Source organism: Lycorma delicatula, chromosome 1 (assembly GCF_047948215.1).
Source record: "Lycorma delicatula isolate Av1 chromosome 1, ASM4794821v1, whole genome shotgun sequence".
Lineage (NCBI taxonomy): Eukaryota > Metazoa > Arthropoda > Insecta > Hemiptera > Fulgoridae > Lycorma > Lycorma delicatula.
Window position 1 is genome coordinate 44,110,506 of NC_134455.1, and position 20,933 is coordinate 44,131,438.

At 31.4% G+C, this 20,933-nt stretch overlaps 1 protein-coding gene across 4 annotated transcripts in view; it reads left to right on the forward strand.

Annotated features, from left to right (window-relative positions):
* The window catches only part of Sys1 (Sys1 golgi trafficking protein), a 57,318-nt gene extending 36,947 nt beyond the window's left edge, over nucleotides 1-20,371 (forward strand). For 2 of the 4 annotated variants that reach the window (XM_075354294.1, XM_075354301.1), the window contains 2 exons: nucleotides 3,510-3,577; nucleotides 5,893-6,917. In XM_075354294.1, the coding sequence (XP_075210409.1) occupies nucleotides 3,510-3,577; nucleotides 5,893-6,133 (309 nt within the window). In that variant the 3' untranslated portion in view covers nucleotides 6,134-6,917. Of the gene's footprint in view, nucleotides 1-3,509; nucleotides 3,578-5,892; nucleotides 6,918-20,318 lie in introns of those variants that run through there. The other 2 variants (XM_075354307.1, XM_075354314.1) reach the window with 2 other exon arrangements.
* The last annotated feature ends 562 nt before the right edge of the window (nucleotides 20,372-20,933 follow it).

The window sequence follows — 20,933 nt, forward strand, 5'->3', positions numbered from 1 at the left end:
AAGTATAAAAATTCAATATGTCAGCCTCATCCCATGCAAAAGCCAGCTGGAAAACTAAGTTACACATATCATTGGAAAGGGGAGGTTATGACCCATGCACAGATACCCTATGTTCAGTGCTGAGTGAGCAAGACTGTTTTGGGAGCATCACAAAGCTGGCACAGTGTCTCAGTTAACAATGTCTGTGGCGCGAGCACCTCTACCGCTGCTGTACCCAACTAATGGACATAATAAGTGAAGATAACACCCATACATCTGTTGGGCTGACATCCCTGGGCTGATGAATATCATCAGTCAAATTGATGCGATGCAGGACCATTGCTGTGCAACGGACAAATGCTTCAAAATGGTATTTGAAAACAATTTTATCTTGCAGCATTTGTGATCAACTTTGGTACCTGTAGCAAGTCGATAGATGCCAATACAATCCTGATGCTGTTGCGCTGAAATGGATTTTATTAGCCCTCAAAGCCCAGACTGCCTGCCACTATTTGACCCAAACAGTGTTCGGTTGATTTCACTGTGCTTACCCTTTATTCAAATTATCTTCTACGCTATGAAGATAATTATGGTATAATTGGCCAGGTGATCAACATTCCTGTCGATATGGACAACATGGTGCAGCAAGTACCGAGGTGGATTTGGGGGCAATTTCAATAACAATCTATGACACAATAGCTCCCTCATTGACTTCATGAAGAATGAATTCGGCATCAACTATATGCCCACAGAACCAACACCACTATTGATTGAACGTTCACCCGAACTACTACCACTATTGATGTACATTGATGTTTATATTATACCTTGTATCTCTTACTTTTCATATCACAGACCAATGTTGAACAAAATTGTCGCTGAATATTAGTCGAGATAAATATCATGTACCATTTAGTGTCTGTTCTATGTTAAAATTAGTATGGAGTCAATTCTCGTTTTTATCTCAATCCAGTACATTAAAAAGTAACTTGCTGACGTACGAGGTGTGTTAAAAGAGTAACAAGAATTTTTGTTTTTTGGAAAGAATTTTATTTATTCGTCTACGTTAATGTTATTCCCTTCAAAGTAGTCCCCATTAGATATTATACTCTCATGCCAGTACTTTTTCCAATCCCCAAAACACTTTTGGGACTTTGGAGTAGAGTTTAGCTCTTTCATCTAATCGTTTTTAATCTTATCTGTGCTTGTAAAATGACGGCCCTTTAAGGTTCTCTTTTATTTTTGGGGATAGAAAAAAGTCACATGGGGCCATGTCTGGTGAATATGGTGGCTGGGGTATCATTAAGTGTTGTTTTTGACTAAAAATTGACTAACTAGCAATGAAGTGTGAGCAGGCACATTATCATTGTGCAGAAGCCATGAATTGTTTCACCACAAATCCGGGTGTTTTTTTCGATTGCTTCATGCAAATGGCATTGAACTTGTAGGTAATACTCCTTATTAATTCATGATGAACTATGCCGTTAAAATTGAAGAACACGGTGAGCATAACCTTCACATTTGACCGTACGTATTGAGCTTTTTTTAATCTTGGTGATCCAGAATGCCTCCACTGGGACGCTTGAGCCGTAGTTTTGACATCATATTCGTAAACCCATGTTTCATTACCTGTTATGACACGTTTTAGTAGTTCTGCATCATTGACTTCATTTAATGACTCCTGAGCAACTTCCATTTGCCGCTGTTTTTGTTTGAAATTCCTCAATTTTGGAACAAATTTTGCTGTCACTCGTTTCATACCCCAAAACATCTGAAAAAAATTTCATCGCATGAGCCAATTAATATCCCAACATCTTCAGCGACTTCTCTGATTGTGATTCAGCAATCATTCATAATCATTTCTTTCACTTTTTCCATGTTTTCAACGGTTGTTGATGTGCTGGGCGTCCGGGGCACTCGTCGTCTTCACAACCTTCTTGGAAACGCTTACCAAGACCACTCGTAAACTCTTGCTTTATTAATAGCAGACTCACCAAAAGCAATATTTAACATTTTTGAAACATTGCTACACTTTATTCCATTCTTATAGCAAAATTTAATACAAATTCTCTGATCCATTATTTATACAAATAAAAAATTGCTGGTTGTACCAAAACACGTTATTCTTCTGACAGCTTACAACAGACTAAACATCCAATATGGCTAAAAATGTACAGATACTTTTCAGACATGTTTATCAATACAGCAACAAAAAAATCCAGAGAATCGGACTAATACAACCCATGAAATTTCAAAATTCTCGTTACTTTTTAACATACCTCGTGCAGATTGACAATTTATCTATAGAGCTGGCCAAATGAAGGAACTAAAATTTTCCATTGGAGACTTTCAGTTTTGTTCAAAAAATATGATGGTGGCTCTCCCATTTAACTCTATAGATAAGTTGGTCGGTGTATAGCTCGGAGGAACTTCATCTAAGGTCTGTAACGTTTCATGTTAACCCAATGACCGTGCACCCCAACACAGCCCCACCCGGTTTTTTTGGTGTGATTATGATAACACCAATGTTACAGCATTCTATGATGCAAGTATTTTAAATATTTAATCTTTCCTCTTTTTTTGGTACATTTAGCTATGAGTAGTTTAAAAAGTATTGTGTTATAATATTTAGACTAAATTAAAAATCATAGCGATTTTGAGCAATGTAGCAGCCCTGATAATTAAGAAATAAAAATTGAAAAGGATGCTAATGCTATGAAAGTGATGTTAGAAAAGAGAAAAGTTGAGACAAACTCGGCCAGAAAATTTAGTCTTTGGAGTGCCAAAAAATGAAATGCCACCTCAGCTATTTACAGTCTTACCCTGTCAACAATAAAAGTAAACAAATTAGTGTGAGATGAACTGGAAAGAAAAATTAATATTTCTCTTTTAGTGGGGATCACTCACAAGACGTCAGGTACAATCTGCATCTACTATAGTAATGCATACTCAATGAAAAATGACCACCTCTTCACCGTCCACCTCCAGCTAATCTACTTACTGTTGTTGATGATAAGGAAAATTTGTAAGTGAAAAATGGGATTACTGTTACAGTTGTAGTGGTTTATTACATTTAGTTTTTGGTAGTTGTCAGAAACTGCATGTAAGGAGATGCAGCTTTTACATATTAAACAAACTTGCCAAATATAACAAAGTTGTAATTTGCAAACATGTATCTCAGTGATTATTACTCAAATCATTTGAGCGTGTCATTCATTGTGAAATTGTCTTCTAACTGGGTTGAATTTTGGTTTAAAGAAATTCATAAGTCTTTCTTAAAGTAAGTAATACTGACAAGCACTGATTTTTATAATTAATTAATTAAAGACTATACATAATGGGAAACTAACAGTCTTTATTTTCTTACTTGATTCGGTTATTGGTATTAATGAAAATTAAAGAATAGTGTGAAACCTATTCATATAAAAAGGTTAGGAAAGTTTTTTGTAGTGCTATTCTGTTGCATATATATATTTTTTTTTTTTTTTAACTTAAAGAAAGTAGTATATAAAACAAGTATCTGTTTGCAGGAAATACATGTTCGTGATATTCCTGGGAAGCTTATTATTGCATCTTTTGTATTAAATTCTCTTACTGGGTAAGAAACTACCTAAAAGTAATTAATTAAAAAATTTTTCTAATATTTATCTTTGGTTTAATATTAATTTGTGGTTTGTTTATTAAGATTATTATTAGAAATACATAATGTGCTTGTAATCTTCCATTAAAACCATTTGAAGTCAAGCAATGTAAAATAACTCAAAAAATTACTCAAATCAGCATCTTGTTTGGAGTAGTTGATACAATAAAAAATTTTGTTTTCATTAAATGGCAGGCTTTAATATGTCTATAACAATAGGTGTTGAAAAAACACATGATGCAGAGCAACTGAAACACACAAGTTTATGAATGGTGCAAGAATTTCTGTGACGATCTTGAAAATTTTAATGATACTTGTAGGATCGCATGTCTACTTTGACAAATAATGAAAACATTAAGTGTAGGTGATGTGATCAAAGAAAAACTGTAGTAGAGATTTCACAAGTTGAAATAATAGTAAGAAGTTGTAACAGTAATTCAACAATGATCTGAAAATGGATTGTGTTTGTTAATTTGTAGAATCAAAAATGTTGAACATAAACAAATCTTCAGTGATGTATTTTGTCTCTATGAACGGTCAATACAAAAGTTTTCTGAATAATATAATATTGAATTTTAGTTTTTTCTTCTTTTTTTATGTGATGTACTATTACACTACTTTAAATATAATTTAATAAGATCCATTTAATGTTGCCTTTAGAAGTTGTTATTATACAATACAACTTGAAGAAAAAGTAGTTGTCATTCCATTAGAAGAACTGATAGAACTTTGATCATTGTGTTATATTAGATTTAAATAGAATTAAAAGGGAAATTACCTTGGGAAAATCAGCTTTCCTTCAGAACACAGTTTTGTAATAAATGTATTGTAATGTACTATATTCATGAAAATAATGTAGAGTTAACTTGACTGACCTCATATCTGTTAATACCAACCTTTGTAGCTTTTTTCATTATATTTTAAAATTTCAAGTGTTTGAAAATTGATTTTAATATTGGGCGTTTTGTGTGACACGAAACAAATAAATCATTATTCTGATCCCAACATAAAAATACAATATATAGAGCACATCCATATAAGATAAATTATAAACATAAAAAAACATTGTAATACAATATTATCAAATATAGTATTGTTAAATAATATTATTTAAATAAATCTTTTAGCTATATTTTAAATAAACTGGTTTGAAAATTTGTCAAATGTTTTGGCAATTTATTAAAAATTGCAACAGAAGCATAATAAGGCCCTTTGTCATAAGCGGAAGTATTGTGTAAATTATTCAAGAATAGTTCCATTGTCTGGTTTGGTAAAAATGGGTATTGTAATTTTTTTAAGAATGTGTGAGCATTCTTTTTTAGTAAAGGTTGCAGATTTATAATCATAATTGCAAGGGTAAGTTAAAATATTTAATTTTCTAAATGTAGGTCTGCATGATTCATACTTGCTGGTCCCATATCATCTTACAGCCCATTTATATCTTAAAAACTTGTTCTGATGATTTGAAGAGGCCCCAAGAAATGACATTATATGAGAATATGTGTAGGTATAACACTGGTAAATATTTAATAATGATAAGCTTAGCATTTAATTAAAGGGGCTTCAGAGAAAAACAATAAATACAATTTGATTTTCTAACAAAAAAAATCAATTTCATCATCCCATGAGAACTTGTCATTTAATGAAACGCTTACAGATTCGTTGTTGTTAATGGAAATTCTATCCATGCTATTACCATGGATAGATTACTTTATTATACACTGTATATTTTTAAGGCCAAGCGTGTCTAGATTGCCATACTGCTGTTTTCTGCAGCTTCCTTGCATTATTGCTTTTTCACTAAAAGCCAAGCTAGAACTGACTGCTGATAAGAAAATAGCCTTTCATTATTTCACTGTTGTAGTTGTACTATGTTTTCATTACATATGAACTACATGAATGATTTTCTGTAAGTTACGTGAGTAATTACAACTACATGAATGTTGTTGGCTCCAGAAAGTTAATGACTTTTTCTATATTTATATCGTGTTATAAACATTACATAATAGTATTTCCTGCATTTTGCTTTGTTTTTAAATTCAATATTGGCTGCAGAATTAAATGATCATAATAACAGGTTAGTGGTTGAAGAATAATCACAGTTAAGATGGCTCTGCATCATCAGATTGCTGATGTAGGAATTAAATGCATTTATAGATGATGTATAGATATTAAAAAAAAAAATGTTTCCAAGTAGGCATGTTTCTGTGTTTGGATATAATTTATATTATAATGTTCTTTTTTGTAACTGCTTGTATATTATGTTTTTACAGAGCATGTGGCATATGGTTGTTAGTGCAGAGGACAAAACAGTGTTTGGATTTCTCCTGTACAGTGCACCTAATACATCTTATTATTTGTTGGATATATAACAGTCAGTTTCCAACTACAATTTCATGGTGGTTATTGAATGTTGCATGTCTTGCAATCATGTGTATCTGTGGTGAGTTTTTATGCATGCGTACTGAACTTAAAGCTATACCATTAAATCTTGGACCAAGAGCTGATCTATAATGATATAGCCGATTGTGTGAAAAAAAAAAAAAAACATTTACATACATATATTTACTATATTATTTCCGATTTTCTCTGAAATAAATAAAATTATTAGTAATTTTAATTTGGTCTGTTAAATGTTTGTAATGTACTCATTACAATTAAACGAAAATTTGTTTATAACAAATTTAATTGATAAGTATTGTAAATTAGGTGTAAAAAGTTGCAAACTTTAGAAAGACTACTACTTTAATGGAATCTGTCTGACATTTTTGTTTTGCAGTATTGTTTGAAGAATAAACATTTCAAAATGCGCTTATTATTCATTACTGAAAGTACGCTTAACCAAACATTTTTGGAATAAACTGAAAAAGGGTTTCTTTCTTCATATTGATTAGAAATATTATAACTTGAAGAACTAAAACCTCTACATTATAGATGTTTAGAGGCAGCTAACCAAGAATTAGGCCATAAAATTCAAATTTCAAATCAATTTGGCTGACCATACAGGAAAAATTCTTAATCTTTAGTCTCTATTTTTAAAAACAAAAAAAAATCAATTTTGATGATACTTTGAGGTTGTTTATTACAAATATGGTGTAATATTTGAAATGATGAGTTCAGTTTGAATAATTAACTATTTCTTTCCTTGTTTATATAATTTGATTTAAAGATAAGGAAATTAAATCATATTTTAATAATATTTATTTTATTTTTTTTTAATTAGCTGTTTGAAAAACTATTTAATATCATTACAATTATATGTTTATTTTAAGTTTAAAAAATAAAATCGTTTAAAATATTTGTGATTCTTTATTACATCCAAAAACTGTTTATAACTGGATTCATGGATCTTTCTAAAATTTGTTATTTTCTTAATTTATAAAAGATAATCACAAGAAAAACAAATTAACTATTTCCCAAATACTAATAAAAAGATTTCCCTATTTTATTTTTCATTTAAGTTAACTTTGAGATCATCTGGTTCATCCATCTGTTCTTGAGTTATATAAAGAAGTGGTTCAAAACACTGTTATCTTATATTAATAAGGGAGTAAGGAAAAAAATTTATTACATTGTTTATTACATAGATGAAAAAAAAGCAGAAAGTAAGTTTTGTTCATAAACTCGTATGGGATTTTATGCATTACTGAGTACTTGAATTCCTTTGTTTTTTTTTATCTCTTATATTAACTTGCTCTTGGATTATGTATGTGAGATTCATGGTACGGAACCTTTCAGTCAAATTTTGAAGCACTTCTACTTATCCATTTGCTCTGAAATTTTGCATACAGATTTGCTCCTGATGACAACACATTTTAGCAACATTTTCAAGTCGCTAAGATGCCCCTAAGTTGCTAAGTGGAAAAATGCCCCTTGAACTTTTGCAACCTCATTTACATGCATATTTTCTTAGTTAAAGAATTATCCATGTTTGTGATATTGTCTTTTGATATTGATTATAATATTGTGTATGTTATGATATATATAACAATATACTGGATATAAAAACAAATATTGGGGTTTTAATTTTTTACATACCATTTCTTGTGTGAGGTGTACAGTGTTGATTTAAAGCTAGAATCAAACAGCAATAAGGACACATTTAGTTCATTTATTTTTCCACTTGATACCGCATGTAGCAAAGATGGCAACTCCTGAACAGAAAGTCTTCTGTGTTTTACAGTTTAATAAATGTGAATCTGTCATTACAATACAATATGAGTTCCAGTGAAAGTTTAATTGTGATCCTCCAGGTGACAATAACATTTGTTGATGGCATAATCAGTCGAATGTCTGGCTAAAGAAAACATACAGGTTGACCAAAGGTATCTAAAGGAAAATGTTAACATGTCATGGAGTTATCCCTGTGTAGTCCTAAAAAAATCTGTTGAGAAGGCTGGCCATGTACTAGCAATGTTGGTAATGACAGTGTAGCATGTTTTAAGAAATCACTTATATAACTGTCTATCATTTACAGCTGTTAGAGACTTTGAAGGCTACCAACCATGCTATGTATGCCAACTTCACAATTGAAATGTTGCAGCTTAAAGATGCAAACTTTCTTGATTGTATTGTATTTAGAGATGAGTTGACATTTATCTTAGTAGAAAAGTTAACGCAGAATGTCTGTATCTGGGGGGTCAGAAAAATTTCCATGAACTCTTGTGATACGAAAGAAGGGACTCCCAAAATTTAATGTTGGTTATACGATATCCTGATGGTAAGTTTACAAGCTGTTCTTTTTTGCTGAAGGAAACATAACAGTAATTGCTTATTTGGATATATTGTTGCTTACATGGCTCTTCCCTCAACTGTAAGATGGGCCAAAGAATTTTATTTGGCAACAAGATGATACGTTTCCCCTCATTGATATAACTGTATGCGAGGTTGAATGACATTTTCCCCAATTGCTGGATCGGTTGGCATGAACCCGACGACAGAGTTTGTTTGTGTTGACCTCCAAGGACAACCAATTTTTTGGTTGGAATTGATTTTCTTTCTTTTAGGGTTTATAAAGGGTCTTGTGGGTGTACCTCCGCTACCTACTGGTGGCAACCCAATTGGTGGCACAATATTGAAGCGGTTATCATTTCTATTTCTCCAGACATACTGGTTAATTATGTGGTGAGTTTTAACATCAGCTGCATGTGTAGTAGATGATGAAAGGTGCTCACATTGAACACTTGTAGGGAACTGTAAGAATTACGCTGTAAAGAGCTATTAATTAGCTTTAAAGCCCTGATATTCTTCTTTTTTTTTTACACCCTTGTATGTTAATTTTTTAACCAAAATCTTTAATAGTTACAAATATATCACAGTATAATTTCAATTTACCAACTTCTGTGAACTGTTATAGTTTTACTTCATTAAATCATTAACAGTTGTTAAAAACAAATTATAATTCAAAATGAACTTTGTTAATATTTCTACATGTATCTACAGAGTTGTCGTCTAAACCAGAATCACTGTCACTAGTGTTTATTTTAACAATTCTGTTACTACTTCCTGTGCTAAAGTCATTTCATTGGTTAGAAAAATGATAAAAACTATTTACGTGGTTATATCGGTAACCAAATGATCAAAGCCAAGGGCACAGTAACCTTGAGCTAACTTAAGTATCTTTACTATTACCTTATTATATCTCTGTATTATTAAAATTACATATATGTTGGGAATTTTTAATTTTTCATAAAACTGCTGACACTGGTTTCATCAGAAGAGATGATGAGTACAGAAGTTTGTTAGTTGTGGTAAAAGTGATTATATTATCCCAACTTTAAACTGAAACCCTTCGTATCAGTTGCAAACAAAAATCTACTTCAGTATTAAAATCAGATTTTAAATTTTAAAACTAGATCTAAAAATTCCCTACAATTTCAAAAAACAAAATCTACTATGTGATTGGTGTCTTGTAAAAAAAAGAAGATATTTCAGGTTGAAAAGTGAATAAAGAATAGTTTTTATCAATTTTGATCTTATTAAAATGTTTAACTGTGAATTTTAATATAGAATGAAGAAATTAAAAGCAGGTTGATGTCAGTTATTGATCTTAATCATTTTAATGCTATGTTAACAGAAAGTAGGGTATGCAAATGCTAAAAATATTTTGTGCCTTAGTTTAGTAAGGTTAGAATTGACTTTTTTTGTTTATAAAATGTTAGAACTAATAAGTTCCATTTAATGGTAACCTTTACTTTTTTGTTTCAATTATATCAATATTAGTTTACATAAGATTCTACTTAAAACTTCTGTGTTACGTTATTTTATAAATTGGTTAGGTAAAGTGCTTCCAGCTTTATAAATATAAATCTGGTAGTATGTGTTAAATAAAATTAATATAGAGTATTATAATTGAGTAATAGATGTGAATATTTTTATTCATTTACAACACTTCATCACATTCTTAAATTACATTTATTTTACTTTTTAACGCTAAGAGGATTGTTAAGTAAAACTGTATAGTTATATGTATAATGTATACAGGGCAATTTTAAGTGATGGACTCAATTTAGTAACACTATATTTCCTGAACTAATACTGAGCAATTCAAAAAGGATATCACAACTTTAAAAACATATAAAAATTTATTTAGGTAACTTTTAGTTTCAGTTGAAATAGCAAAACACATTAAGTTTTGATTCATGTAGGTCATTAGTACCAAATTCAGCCACCAGTGTGGTTAAAAATGGATAGATTTACTGGTGCAGAATGTGGTCGCTATGTTTTGGTTTCATGATATGCACTCAGCAACTGCTGTTCAACATAATTTTTGTAGAGAGTATAGTAGGGAGCCTCATTGTAGGCATACAATTTACTCTTGGCACAAACTTTCTGTTAAACATGCACCACATGAAAGAGCTTTGCATGTTGTTTGAAGAAATTGACTTGACTTGTGTCATGTGAGACTGGAATTCCACATATACTAATGACTGTTTGGTGCATATTACCTAAACGATTGCATTTGAAGCCATACAAACTAACTGTGGTTCAACACATTACACGTGATGTTACGTTTTCACCCCCACTTGCCGTTGGGTGCTGAAACCTAGCAGTGGCTAGGGTGCCCACAGCAAACTGTGGTCGTCAGACCATCATTCCACTCTACGTCAAGCTGCTGCCTCGAGCACTGTAGTGTCTTACACCAGTCTGCACTCATAGCTGGCCCAAGGCAATCGTGTCCGGATGGACTCTCTCAATTCTTGTTTGGATGAACATTACTTTAAGTTTTGTTTAGCTTATGTTTGCCATCTTTAACGTTAAGTTATAAGTTACAAGTGTTGTGTTACAAAATTATTTTAAACCACCCCAAGACAGCGTACAATTAAACAATCCTTCAGTAATCAACAAGGTGTTGCCTTCATTCATCACCTTTGAACACACAGTCCACCCTCTCTCTAAAATCTACAGCAACGCTGTTAACCATGGGTGTCCCATCGACATTGCAACACATTTTTTGATCTTCCGGGCTGTATAGTTACACTGCCGGATTCAACACACGTTCTTTGGTCCTCTGGGCTAGATGAAGTTAGATCGTTAATTGGCCAGATAGTTAGTGCCGGATCTAACACACGTTTTTTGGTCATCATCGCGGGCTGGATGAGATGGATCATTCAAGCCAATGCCCACATGTTTTATGGTCATTCGTCTCCACATTCAAGAACCAGATGGTCAAGTCACCGTACCTACTTGATCGACTACTGCATCTGTTAACCAACATTTCATCGTCAAGTCGCTGTATTAACAACACAGACTTAGCCGCTCTACAGCATTCATCCATGGGTTTCGATAAGGTCAAACCAAGTCAACAACACATTATTTATAAAAAGTGTATAAAAAATTAAGTAAGGGTGAATGTTAAAAGTGCAATTAAAAAGTTAACATTAGTGAAACATTCAAATGCTTGTGAATATTTCAATAGTTAAATATTTCAGTGTTTTAAAATACAGTTAAAATTGTAGCTATGAAATTAGCCAGGTATACAGAACTAACCTTGATACCAGTTTGGACAAGTTTACTTGCTGTGCTGTATGAAGCACATACGCGCACATCTCTAGCAATCTTTCTGTTGTCGCTGACCTGCACACAGCAGATGTTAGCAATATCATATCATATTTACAACCAATCCAGTTCATTCAACTTTATGCATAAGCTATACTTTAATAATATTATTGTATAGACATTTATCTTTTAACCTTATTTTATAATAACTTTATTTCATTCAGATTTAATATTATTTTGTGTATGATTCCAATAAAAATGGAATTCAAGGATTTAATCAAAAAACGAGGCATTATGAAGAATAGTATAGCCAAATTAAAAACATTCATTGAAAACTTTGATTTTAATTCAGGCGATTAGATCTATTTACCGTTTATCTATTTACTGTTTATCTATTTACAGTTTGATAAACTGTTAGAATACGAAAAACTATTTTTCAATGTTCAATCTGAAATCGAATTGCACCAAGATACAACTGATAAGGACCTTGAAGTCAGAGACACTTATGATAACCTTTTTGATAAACTTAAATGAAAACATAAAAAATTAGAAAATCGTTCCAAAATTTCAGAGGTAACTGATGCAACTAAAGTGATTAACAAACCTAATCCACTAATCCAATTACTTTAAAACCTATACAAATTGAGCCCTTTCATGACGACTGCTTGGTGTAAATGTTTGATCTTTTTAATAGTTTAATTCATAACCGAGAAGAGTTTTCTAATGTTGAAAAATTTTATTACCTTACAAATTTCTTGAGGCAATGCTCTTGATGTAATAAAAATTTATCAGTAACATCTGAAAATTATGAAACTGCAATAGAATTACTTAAAGCTCGTTATGATAACAAAAGGCTAATAGCAGCTAAACATGCTTTAGATATTAATTTAAAATCATTAAAAAACGAAAATTCTGAAAATTTATCTAAGTTCATTGACCAAGTTAATTCAAACATTAATGCATTGAAAAATCTAAATATTGACTATTTAGAATTTATTGTAATACAGTTAATTATACCAAACTTAAATTTAAATACTTTAAGAAATTGGGAACAATTATTAGAAGGTAATGAATTCCCTAAGTTAGAACAACTTATGTCTTTCTTAAAATGTAAACATAAATTACTTGAATCCACAGACACAATTCAAAGTAATGAAAAGGCACAGCCGTCTAATATAGGATTTAGTAGCAAAAAATATGATTATTCAAAACCTAGTTCTGGTAAAAATGTATTTCATGTAAATAATTCTGTGTGTACATTTTGTAAAATTAGCAACCATCCATTGTATTGATGTGATAAGTTTTTAAGTTATAACGTTAATGAAAAACGTTGTATTACAAGAAAAATTATGTTTTAATTGTTTAAGTTAACAACATGTTGTCAAAGATTGCTCAAGCAATCAAATGTAAAAAATGCTCACTGAAGCATCACACGGTAATTCATTAAGATAAAACGCTGCAAGATGCAGCAAATAAATCTTCTAAGCAGAATCAAGCTCCTTCAGCTAATAGTTCATATTGTACTTTAAAATCAGAACCTAACAAGTCTGTTTTACTTGCAACAGCAAAATAGTTAACGTTAAAAACAAAAAAGGTAATTTCATCCTAGAGTTTTACTTGATTCCGCTTTGATGATTTCATTTTGTACTGAAAGGTTTGCCGCCAAACTTGTGCTTCAAATCAAACCTATTTTCAAGCTGATCACAGGTATTAACAATATTTTTACTAAATCTAAGCTAAGTATTGATTTAAATATTAATTCTAGATATGAAGATTTTAATTTAATTTTGAAATTTCATGTAATGCCATCCATTACAGTTTTGTTACCTAATGATTTTGTAAATGTAACTGACTGGGAAATTCCTTCTTACCTTTTTCTAGCCGATCCTCATTTTAATATTCCTGGGCAAATCAACATTCTTCTAGCAACTCAATATTAGCTTTCTCTACTTAAGCCTGTTCAATTAATTCATAATTACAATTGTACCATACTTCAAGAAACTCGTCTTGGTTCATAGTTTCAAATCAAATCCCTACTAAACACAGTAAGCGGAAAAACAATTCAAATTCTATATCACCTCTTGTTAGTAATGAACAGCTTTCCTTTCAATTGAATCATTTTGGAGATCTGAAGTGATAGAAGATTGTTTACCAACCAAAGAGGAATCTTTCTCTGGAAAACATTTAGTTGAAAATACCTTTTGTGATCAACGAGGGAGACTTGTTGTGTCTCTTTCTCATAAGGCAAATTGTACTTTAGGAGATTCTTATGCAAATGCCAAACATCGTTTCAATTTATTACAGCATAGATTTAAAAAAAATCCTAAACTCAAGGAAGACTACTTCCATTTCATGAAGGAATAACAAGAATTGGTTCACATGCAACCTGTAGATTCATTTCAATCCAAGGTTCCATATGAAATCTTTTATTTGCCTCATCACGCAGTATTTTGTAAATCTTCCACCACTACCAAGACAAGAGTAGTATTTGATGGTAGCATGAAAACTTCAAATGGCCATTCACTCAATTCAATTCTTGCTACAGGTTCAGTAGTACAAGATTTATTTTCAATTATAATTCGTTTTAGAACTTACACCTACTTTAGGAGACATTCCTAATTTGCAGAAAAATTTGCATTAATCCTCAAGATTTTTCATTACAAAGAATTCTCTGGTATGATGATACCAACTCATCAATCATTCCATATAACTTAAACAGTTACTTATGGTTTAGCACCTTCAAGTTTTCTAGCAACAAGATATTTGATTGAAATTTCCAATCAAAATGAAGCCTCTTTCCTCAAGCTTGCCAAGTAATTAAGCAAGATTTTTATGTCAAAGATCTGCTCACTGGTTGTGACATCATGAATCAGTTGAAAAAATTATACAATAATGTTTAGTTATTGCTTAGCAAATATGGACTTTCACTACATAAATGCCATTCCAACTTCCAGATATTTTGGACAATTCTGATTCTTTCATCAAATTAGATAAGGATGAAAATATCAAGACACTTGGATTATTTTGGAATCCTCAAGGCGATGATTTCATTTATCAATTCGAACCAAGGGATAAGAATAATTCTTACAGCAAGCGTTCTGTCAATCATTTCTTCATTGTTCGATCCTTCAGGACTACTTGCTCCCATAATCGTTCAGTTTAAAGTGCTCATACAAGAGTTATCGTGCACCAACCTTCACTGGGATGAAGTTCTTCCCGCTCCATTAGCAGAAAAATAGAATTTTGTGTACTCTCAACTCAAATCTTCATGTAATTTTAAGATTCCTAGATTAGTTAAAATTAGACTTAGTAAGAGTCATCAATTACACGGATTTTGTGATGCAATTAGCAGCGCATATAGTGCATGTCTTTTCATCAGATCTGTTGACAGCAATGAACACATTGTACCCACTTATTGTGTTCAAAATCTAGTGTTGCTCCAGTCAAGCAAATCTCATTCCTAGGTTAGAGCTGAATGCGGCTCTTCTGTTCTCTCATCTATTCAATAAAGTTAAGTGTATTTTAGGTATAAGGTTTCATCCAAGATTCTCAAGTCGTACTTATTGGTTGTCATCGCTTCCTAATTGATGGAAGGTATTCGTTGCAAATAAAATTTGTGAAATTCAAGAGCTAACTAAGGAATGCTTATGGAAGCACATTCCTTCAAGAGATAACCCCGCAGACATCCTGTCATCTGGTAATCCAGTCCGGTAATGCATGCCGGATGCATTAACCTCATCACAATTCTGGTGGAATGGCTCGTCTGAAGGAAGAGAATGTCTGGCCATCCAATCAATCTGTTATTTCTATGATTCCGCCAGATTTGCTCAAGGAAGAGAAGTCTAGAAAAAATAATGTGTTTTCAGCTGCTCTTCAAGCTGCAGAAGCTGTAGAACTTTCAAAACCATTTTCTTCATTCAGCCAAACATTAAACATACTTTCATATTGTCGTCGATTCATCCACAATTTGAAAAATAAAAACAGTCGTATGTTATCAGATCTTTCTCCACAAGAAACCAGTTCCACATTAGAAATTCTTGTTCGCCAAACTCAAGAGTTATATTTTGCAAAGGAATTAAACGATTTAAGAAAAAATTCTGCTGTATCCAGGAAATGCAAATTAATTTCTCTCAACCCATTTTTGGATCAAAAAGGTATTATTCGCGTTGGAGGTCGTTTAAGTTTTTCAAAATTGTCTCTAAATCTAAGCATCCTATGATTTTAAGTTCTCATAGTCATCTAATTCGATTGATTATTTATCCTGAGCATTTAAGATTATCCCATGGAGGATTACAATTAATTCATTCTTCACTCAGACAAAAATATTGGATCGTCAATTCCAAAATCATAATTCACTCGATCATACATAAATGTTTCAACTTGTTTTCGCTTTGGAGCTCAACCTTAGAGTCACTTGGTCATCTGTCAAAAGAAAGAGTCACAATATCCAGACCATTCCAGTCAACTGGTGTTGATTATGCCGACTCAATACTTATCTGTCATGGTGGGCGGCATACATCAGATACATCTGATCCAGTTCCACTTACTCCTGGACATTTTTTAATTTTCGCTCTTTAACTTCCCTACATGATCCTGATTTCTCAGGCATTAATGCAAATAAGCTCACTAGGTGACAGCTTACATAAAAATTACTAAGAGATTTTTGCAAGGGATGGTCTAACGACTACTTACATTCTCTACAACAGGGAAGTAAGTGCAAGGTTTAATCTGGTTATAATTAAGGAAAATAACCTTCCTCCACTCATGTGGAGGTTAGGAGTAATAGTTAAAGTGTATCCAGGCAAGGATGAACTCATTAGACTAGTAGAAGTAAAAATAAATAATACCACCATAAAAACAGCCATTAATAAACTGATTATTATTCCAAATTTAGATGATTGGGATGATATGAATCATTCTAAATCCAATCAATAATGTTTTTTTCTTTTATTGTCATTTCATTGTAATTTTTATAAAAATTATAATTATAATTTGGTGTGCAGTGTGTTACGTTTTCTAATTCCTCAGTTAAATGATGATGACCAAAATGGATGCCATTACTATCAGCAAGATGGGGCAATACCTCATTACCACCTATAAGTCTCACATTTTCTTGATACTTGATATCCAGGTTGGTGGATTGGTCATGAAGGTCCAATTGCATGGTCACCTCACTCCCTGATTTGACCCTGCTAGATTTTTTCTTTTGGGGTATCATTAAAGACTGGGTTTATGTACCACCTTTGCCTGCTGATCTTGTTGAATTAAGTATTCAAATTAATGCCGTAGCTGCAGAGGTAATGTTCAACTAGATGCCATATCGAGCCAAAGTGAAATGTTGAGTGACAAACTTGTGTTTTTCTACGAAATGAGACTTCAACTGAATCCGTAAGTTATCTCAATAAATTTTTATTTGCTTTTAAAGTAGTGAAGTCCTTTTTGAATGATCTGGTACAATTGTATTTAACTGATCTATATAGTAGTTGAGAGAGTAGGTCTGAACATTTTGAATAACATCACTAGAGCACATGTAGTTATGCAGATGTTTGCTAGAGTGCTTGTTCCGCCATTACGTGTCAGTTGTGAGTAAGATGGCTACAGTGCAACATAATATTTTCTGTGTTTTTGAGTATGGCAAACCTCAGTCAGCAAGTGTAGTGCAATGTGTGTTTCATCTCAGATTTAACATTGACCCTCCTACAAGGAAGAACATAAGTCATTGGTTTCACCGGTTTGAACAAACAGGGTGTCTCTGTAAAGGCAAGAGCACAGGCAAACTGTGTGTGGCAGAGAACGTGAGACAAATTAAAGAATGTTTTGTACATAGCCCAAGTAAGTCAACCTACAGAGCAAGCAGAGAACTTGAAATTCCTCAACCAACTGCCTGGCATCTTTTGAGGCGTTATTTTTTTTATTTCAAGCTATATCGCCTACAACTTTACAGTCTCTGTGGGAGTGTTAAACCAAAAGCATGTTGAATATTGCGATCAGATGCTAGAAAACATGGAGGATGACTCTTTTCTTCCACGTCTAATTTTTAGCAATGAAGCGACATTCCATCTCAGTGGAAAAGTGAACAGACACAATGTTCCCATAAGAGGTTTACAGAATCTCCATGACACAATTTAATACGAGAGAGTCCCCCAAGGCTGGTGTTTCCCTCAACTAAATGAAGATTGAAAACTGAACTAAATGAGTGATGATAAACTAAATAAAGATTTTCAAGACTTCATTTTTCAACAGGATGGTGCTCCGCCACATTGGCACTTAGTTGTTTGATGCTATTTGAATGGATAGGACATCAGAATGAAGACCTGACCCTTCAGTTCTGGCCTCAAAGATCACCTGACGTCACACCATGTGACTTTTTCTTGTGAGGGTTTGTGAAAGGTGTAGTTTACATACACGTCTACCAATAAATCTGGCTGACCTGCAGTTCACTGCACCTGACAGATGCAGTGAACTCAGAAACAAAAGATGTGCTTCCTTGCGTGTTGGACAAGTTCAGCTACTGGTTAGATATGTGGCATGTAGCCAGAGAGGGACTCATTGAACATTTATGAATTGTCTGTAACCTTTTTGTGAGTATTATTAGATTTAATTTACTTCACATTAGTCATTAGTTCTTAATTTGGAATACAGAGTTACAAAATTGAGTTTATCAGTTGAATTATTCTGTATATTAAATATTTCATTCAGATTGATGCATGTATTTTATTAGATAATGGCAGTAGTATGTTAGTGTAGTACTCCATAGCTCAAAAAAAGGAATTTATTGTTCATATTAATACATAAATGTAATAAAAACATTAATATACACAAGTGTACAAGGGGGGATTAAATTAAAAAAAAAACCTAAAATAAATAGAGTAACAATCCGGAAGACAGCTAATTGAAACTATTTAGACATTTTTTAAAAATTATAATAGACAGAAATACCAAATTCAGTTTATTCTTATCTCATCAAATGTGTTCTTATCTAATTTTCAATAACTGTAATTAAATTTACAGATGGGTTAATAATTTAGTAAAAATCACAATGTAAGCATAATAAAGTTCTTTCTTATAAGCCGAAGTATTGTCAGTTCTAAAGTATTTAAATTAGCCTCAAGATATATACATCTTGAATTGGCACATTTGCATAGATAATAAATATTTAATAGTTATGACAAGTTTAATATTTTATTAAGATACTTCAAACTGAAAAAAATTGGTTTGATTTTTTACACACTAAATCAATTTTGTTGCTGAAAATTTAACATCTAACAACATATAAACTATGTGTGCAAATGTTTATCACTTTGAAAATTTATGAACAAATGTTGATGAATCAGCTGCAAATTAAAGTGAAATTTTTAATTTTAATTTAATATGTTGATCAAATTAAGGATCCACCAATCTTAAACTAAATTGGTAGGACCATTTAAAATGACTTGAATTAAAAATTACATCTTTAACTATAAATAAACTATAATTTACTTTGTGCATATCTTTTGTTCATCCATAAATTGTGCTTGCTTTCCAAGTTTACTTTTTAAATAGGAAAACTTGAATCATTAATTTGTTTAAAAATTTAATTGTGTTGTCAAAACATTAAATGATTGTTTTACTGTTAAAAAATGACTGAATTTCACACAAGTTAGATTTTAATAAGAGTATTCTACCCTAGTTATTTTAAGTGCTTCTGAAACTTGAGATTAGATTAATAGAGATCTATATCTGTTTAAAAACTGATCTGTGGTAAAGTTTTTTATGTTGCATTTAATAATTAATTATAAAATCATTTATTGTTATCATTTAACAAAAGCTAATTATGAATTTTTAAAGTAGTCACATCAACTTGACATACAGTAGTGATCTCAAATAAAATTATTTCCATTAATCACGTTCAAATAAAATTTTGCATTTATTCACTATGATCTGTAGTGTATTTGCATTCAATAGTCCATGACTATTGTAATAATGAATTTTCATACATCTTATTACAGTTTCAAAATAATTTTCTTGAACAATATAACTTAGAAATCAAGCAAAATATATACACAATTAAGATTTTAATTTCTAGAGGTAATTTTTTATGAATATCTATCATTAAAAAAAATCACCATTTTTTATCATGATTATAGCATCTAGTGTAAATATTTTCAGAAAAATTACTTGAGTGAATGATAAAAAATTAAATACAGCCATTTACTATGGTCTAAGTTTGTCACATGTTAGACATAAAACTGTTTTTTGTTACATTGATGGATTGGAAGGCCAAGCTGCATCATTAATTAGAAACCAACAACAAAATGTGGCTGGGAGCAAATATTGAGGAGCCATCCACATTGAAATATAATTGACTTTCCTTGGTCTCACACTAACTTTCACTTTCAAATTTTTTAAGATAAAAGTGCATTAAAAAACAAAAATCATTACAGAAATTTTTGATAGGTCTTCTATTGTACAATATTAATGGATTTCTGTTACATAGATTATCATTTGTATTTTCTTAAAATCATGTTTGTGAATTAACGCTTTAATGGGAACTGTTTTTCTTCATTTGTTTAAAAAATAGTTACTGGATAACTCTAGCAATAATAAAAAAAAGACTTACTAACCTTAATTTTTAGTTTAATCTTTTGATGACAGTGTTATTGAATGTTTTAAGTATTTTTCCCAGAAACCATTGGTTTCCTTAAATTTATATTTTTTTCAGGTAATTTTATATTGGGCATTTCGAGTCCATTATACTAGGAGTGATTAGACCTGAGTATGTCATAATGATATAATTTCTTTAATATTTTATAAAATAATCTTTACAGAAATAAAAAATATGAATGATGTTTTATTCAAACAATTTACTTAAAAACAGAAGAAAAACAATGTAACATGTATTATAAAAACATGTTTATTACTATACTGAATTATATAAAAAAAAAATAAAATAAAAAAATAAAAAGCAATTAGCTTATTCTTTTCCTTCACATGGATGTTAAATCAACAACCCTTTTACACACAGACAGTATGACCTGTCATAGTCAAGTATCAATAATATACATAGAAGTAATAATTTTCCATGTATACCTTAATATTTATTACACACCCTGTAAGAGCATCTGCAAGGCACCAGACTTTATACCCTCTTTCCTTGAGCTTATATTTTTTTATTGCATTTATACTCTGTAAAGGTACAATACTTTCATCTAGTGTAAGAAATGATGAAGATTCATATACTTCAAAAATATTTGAATACAATGTTGGTAGTACAGGTCTTATTTATGTTGAAGAATACCAGATTATAACCTGGTTGACTTTTCATTATGCATCCAAA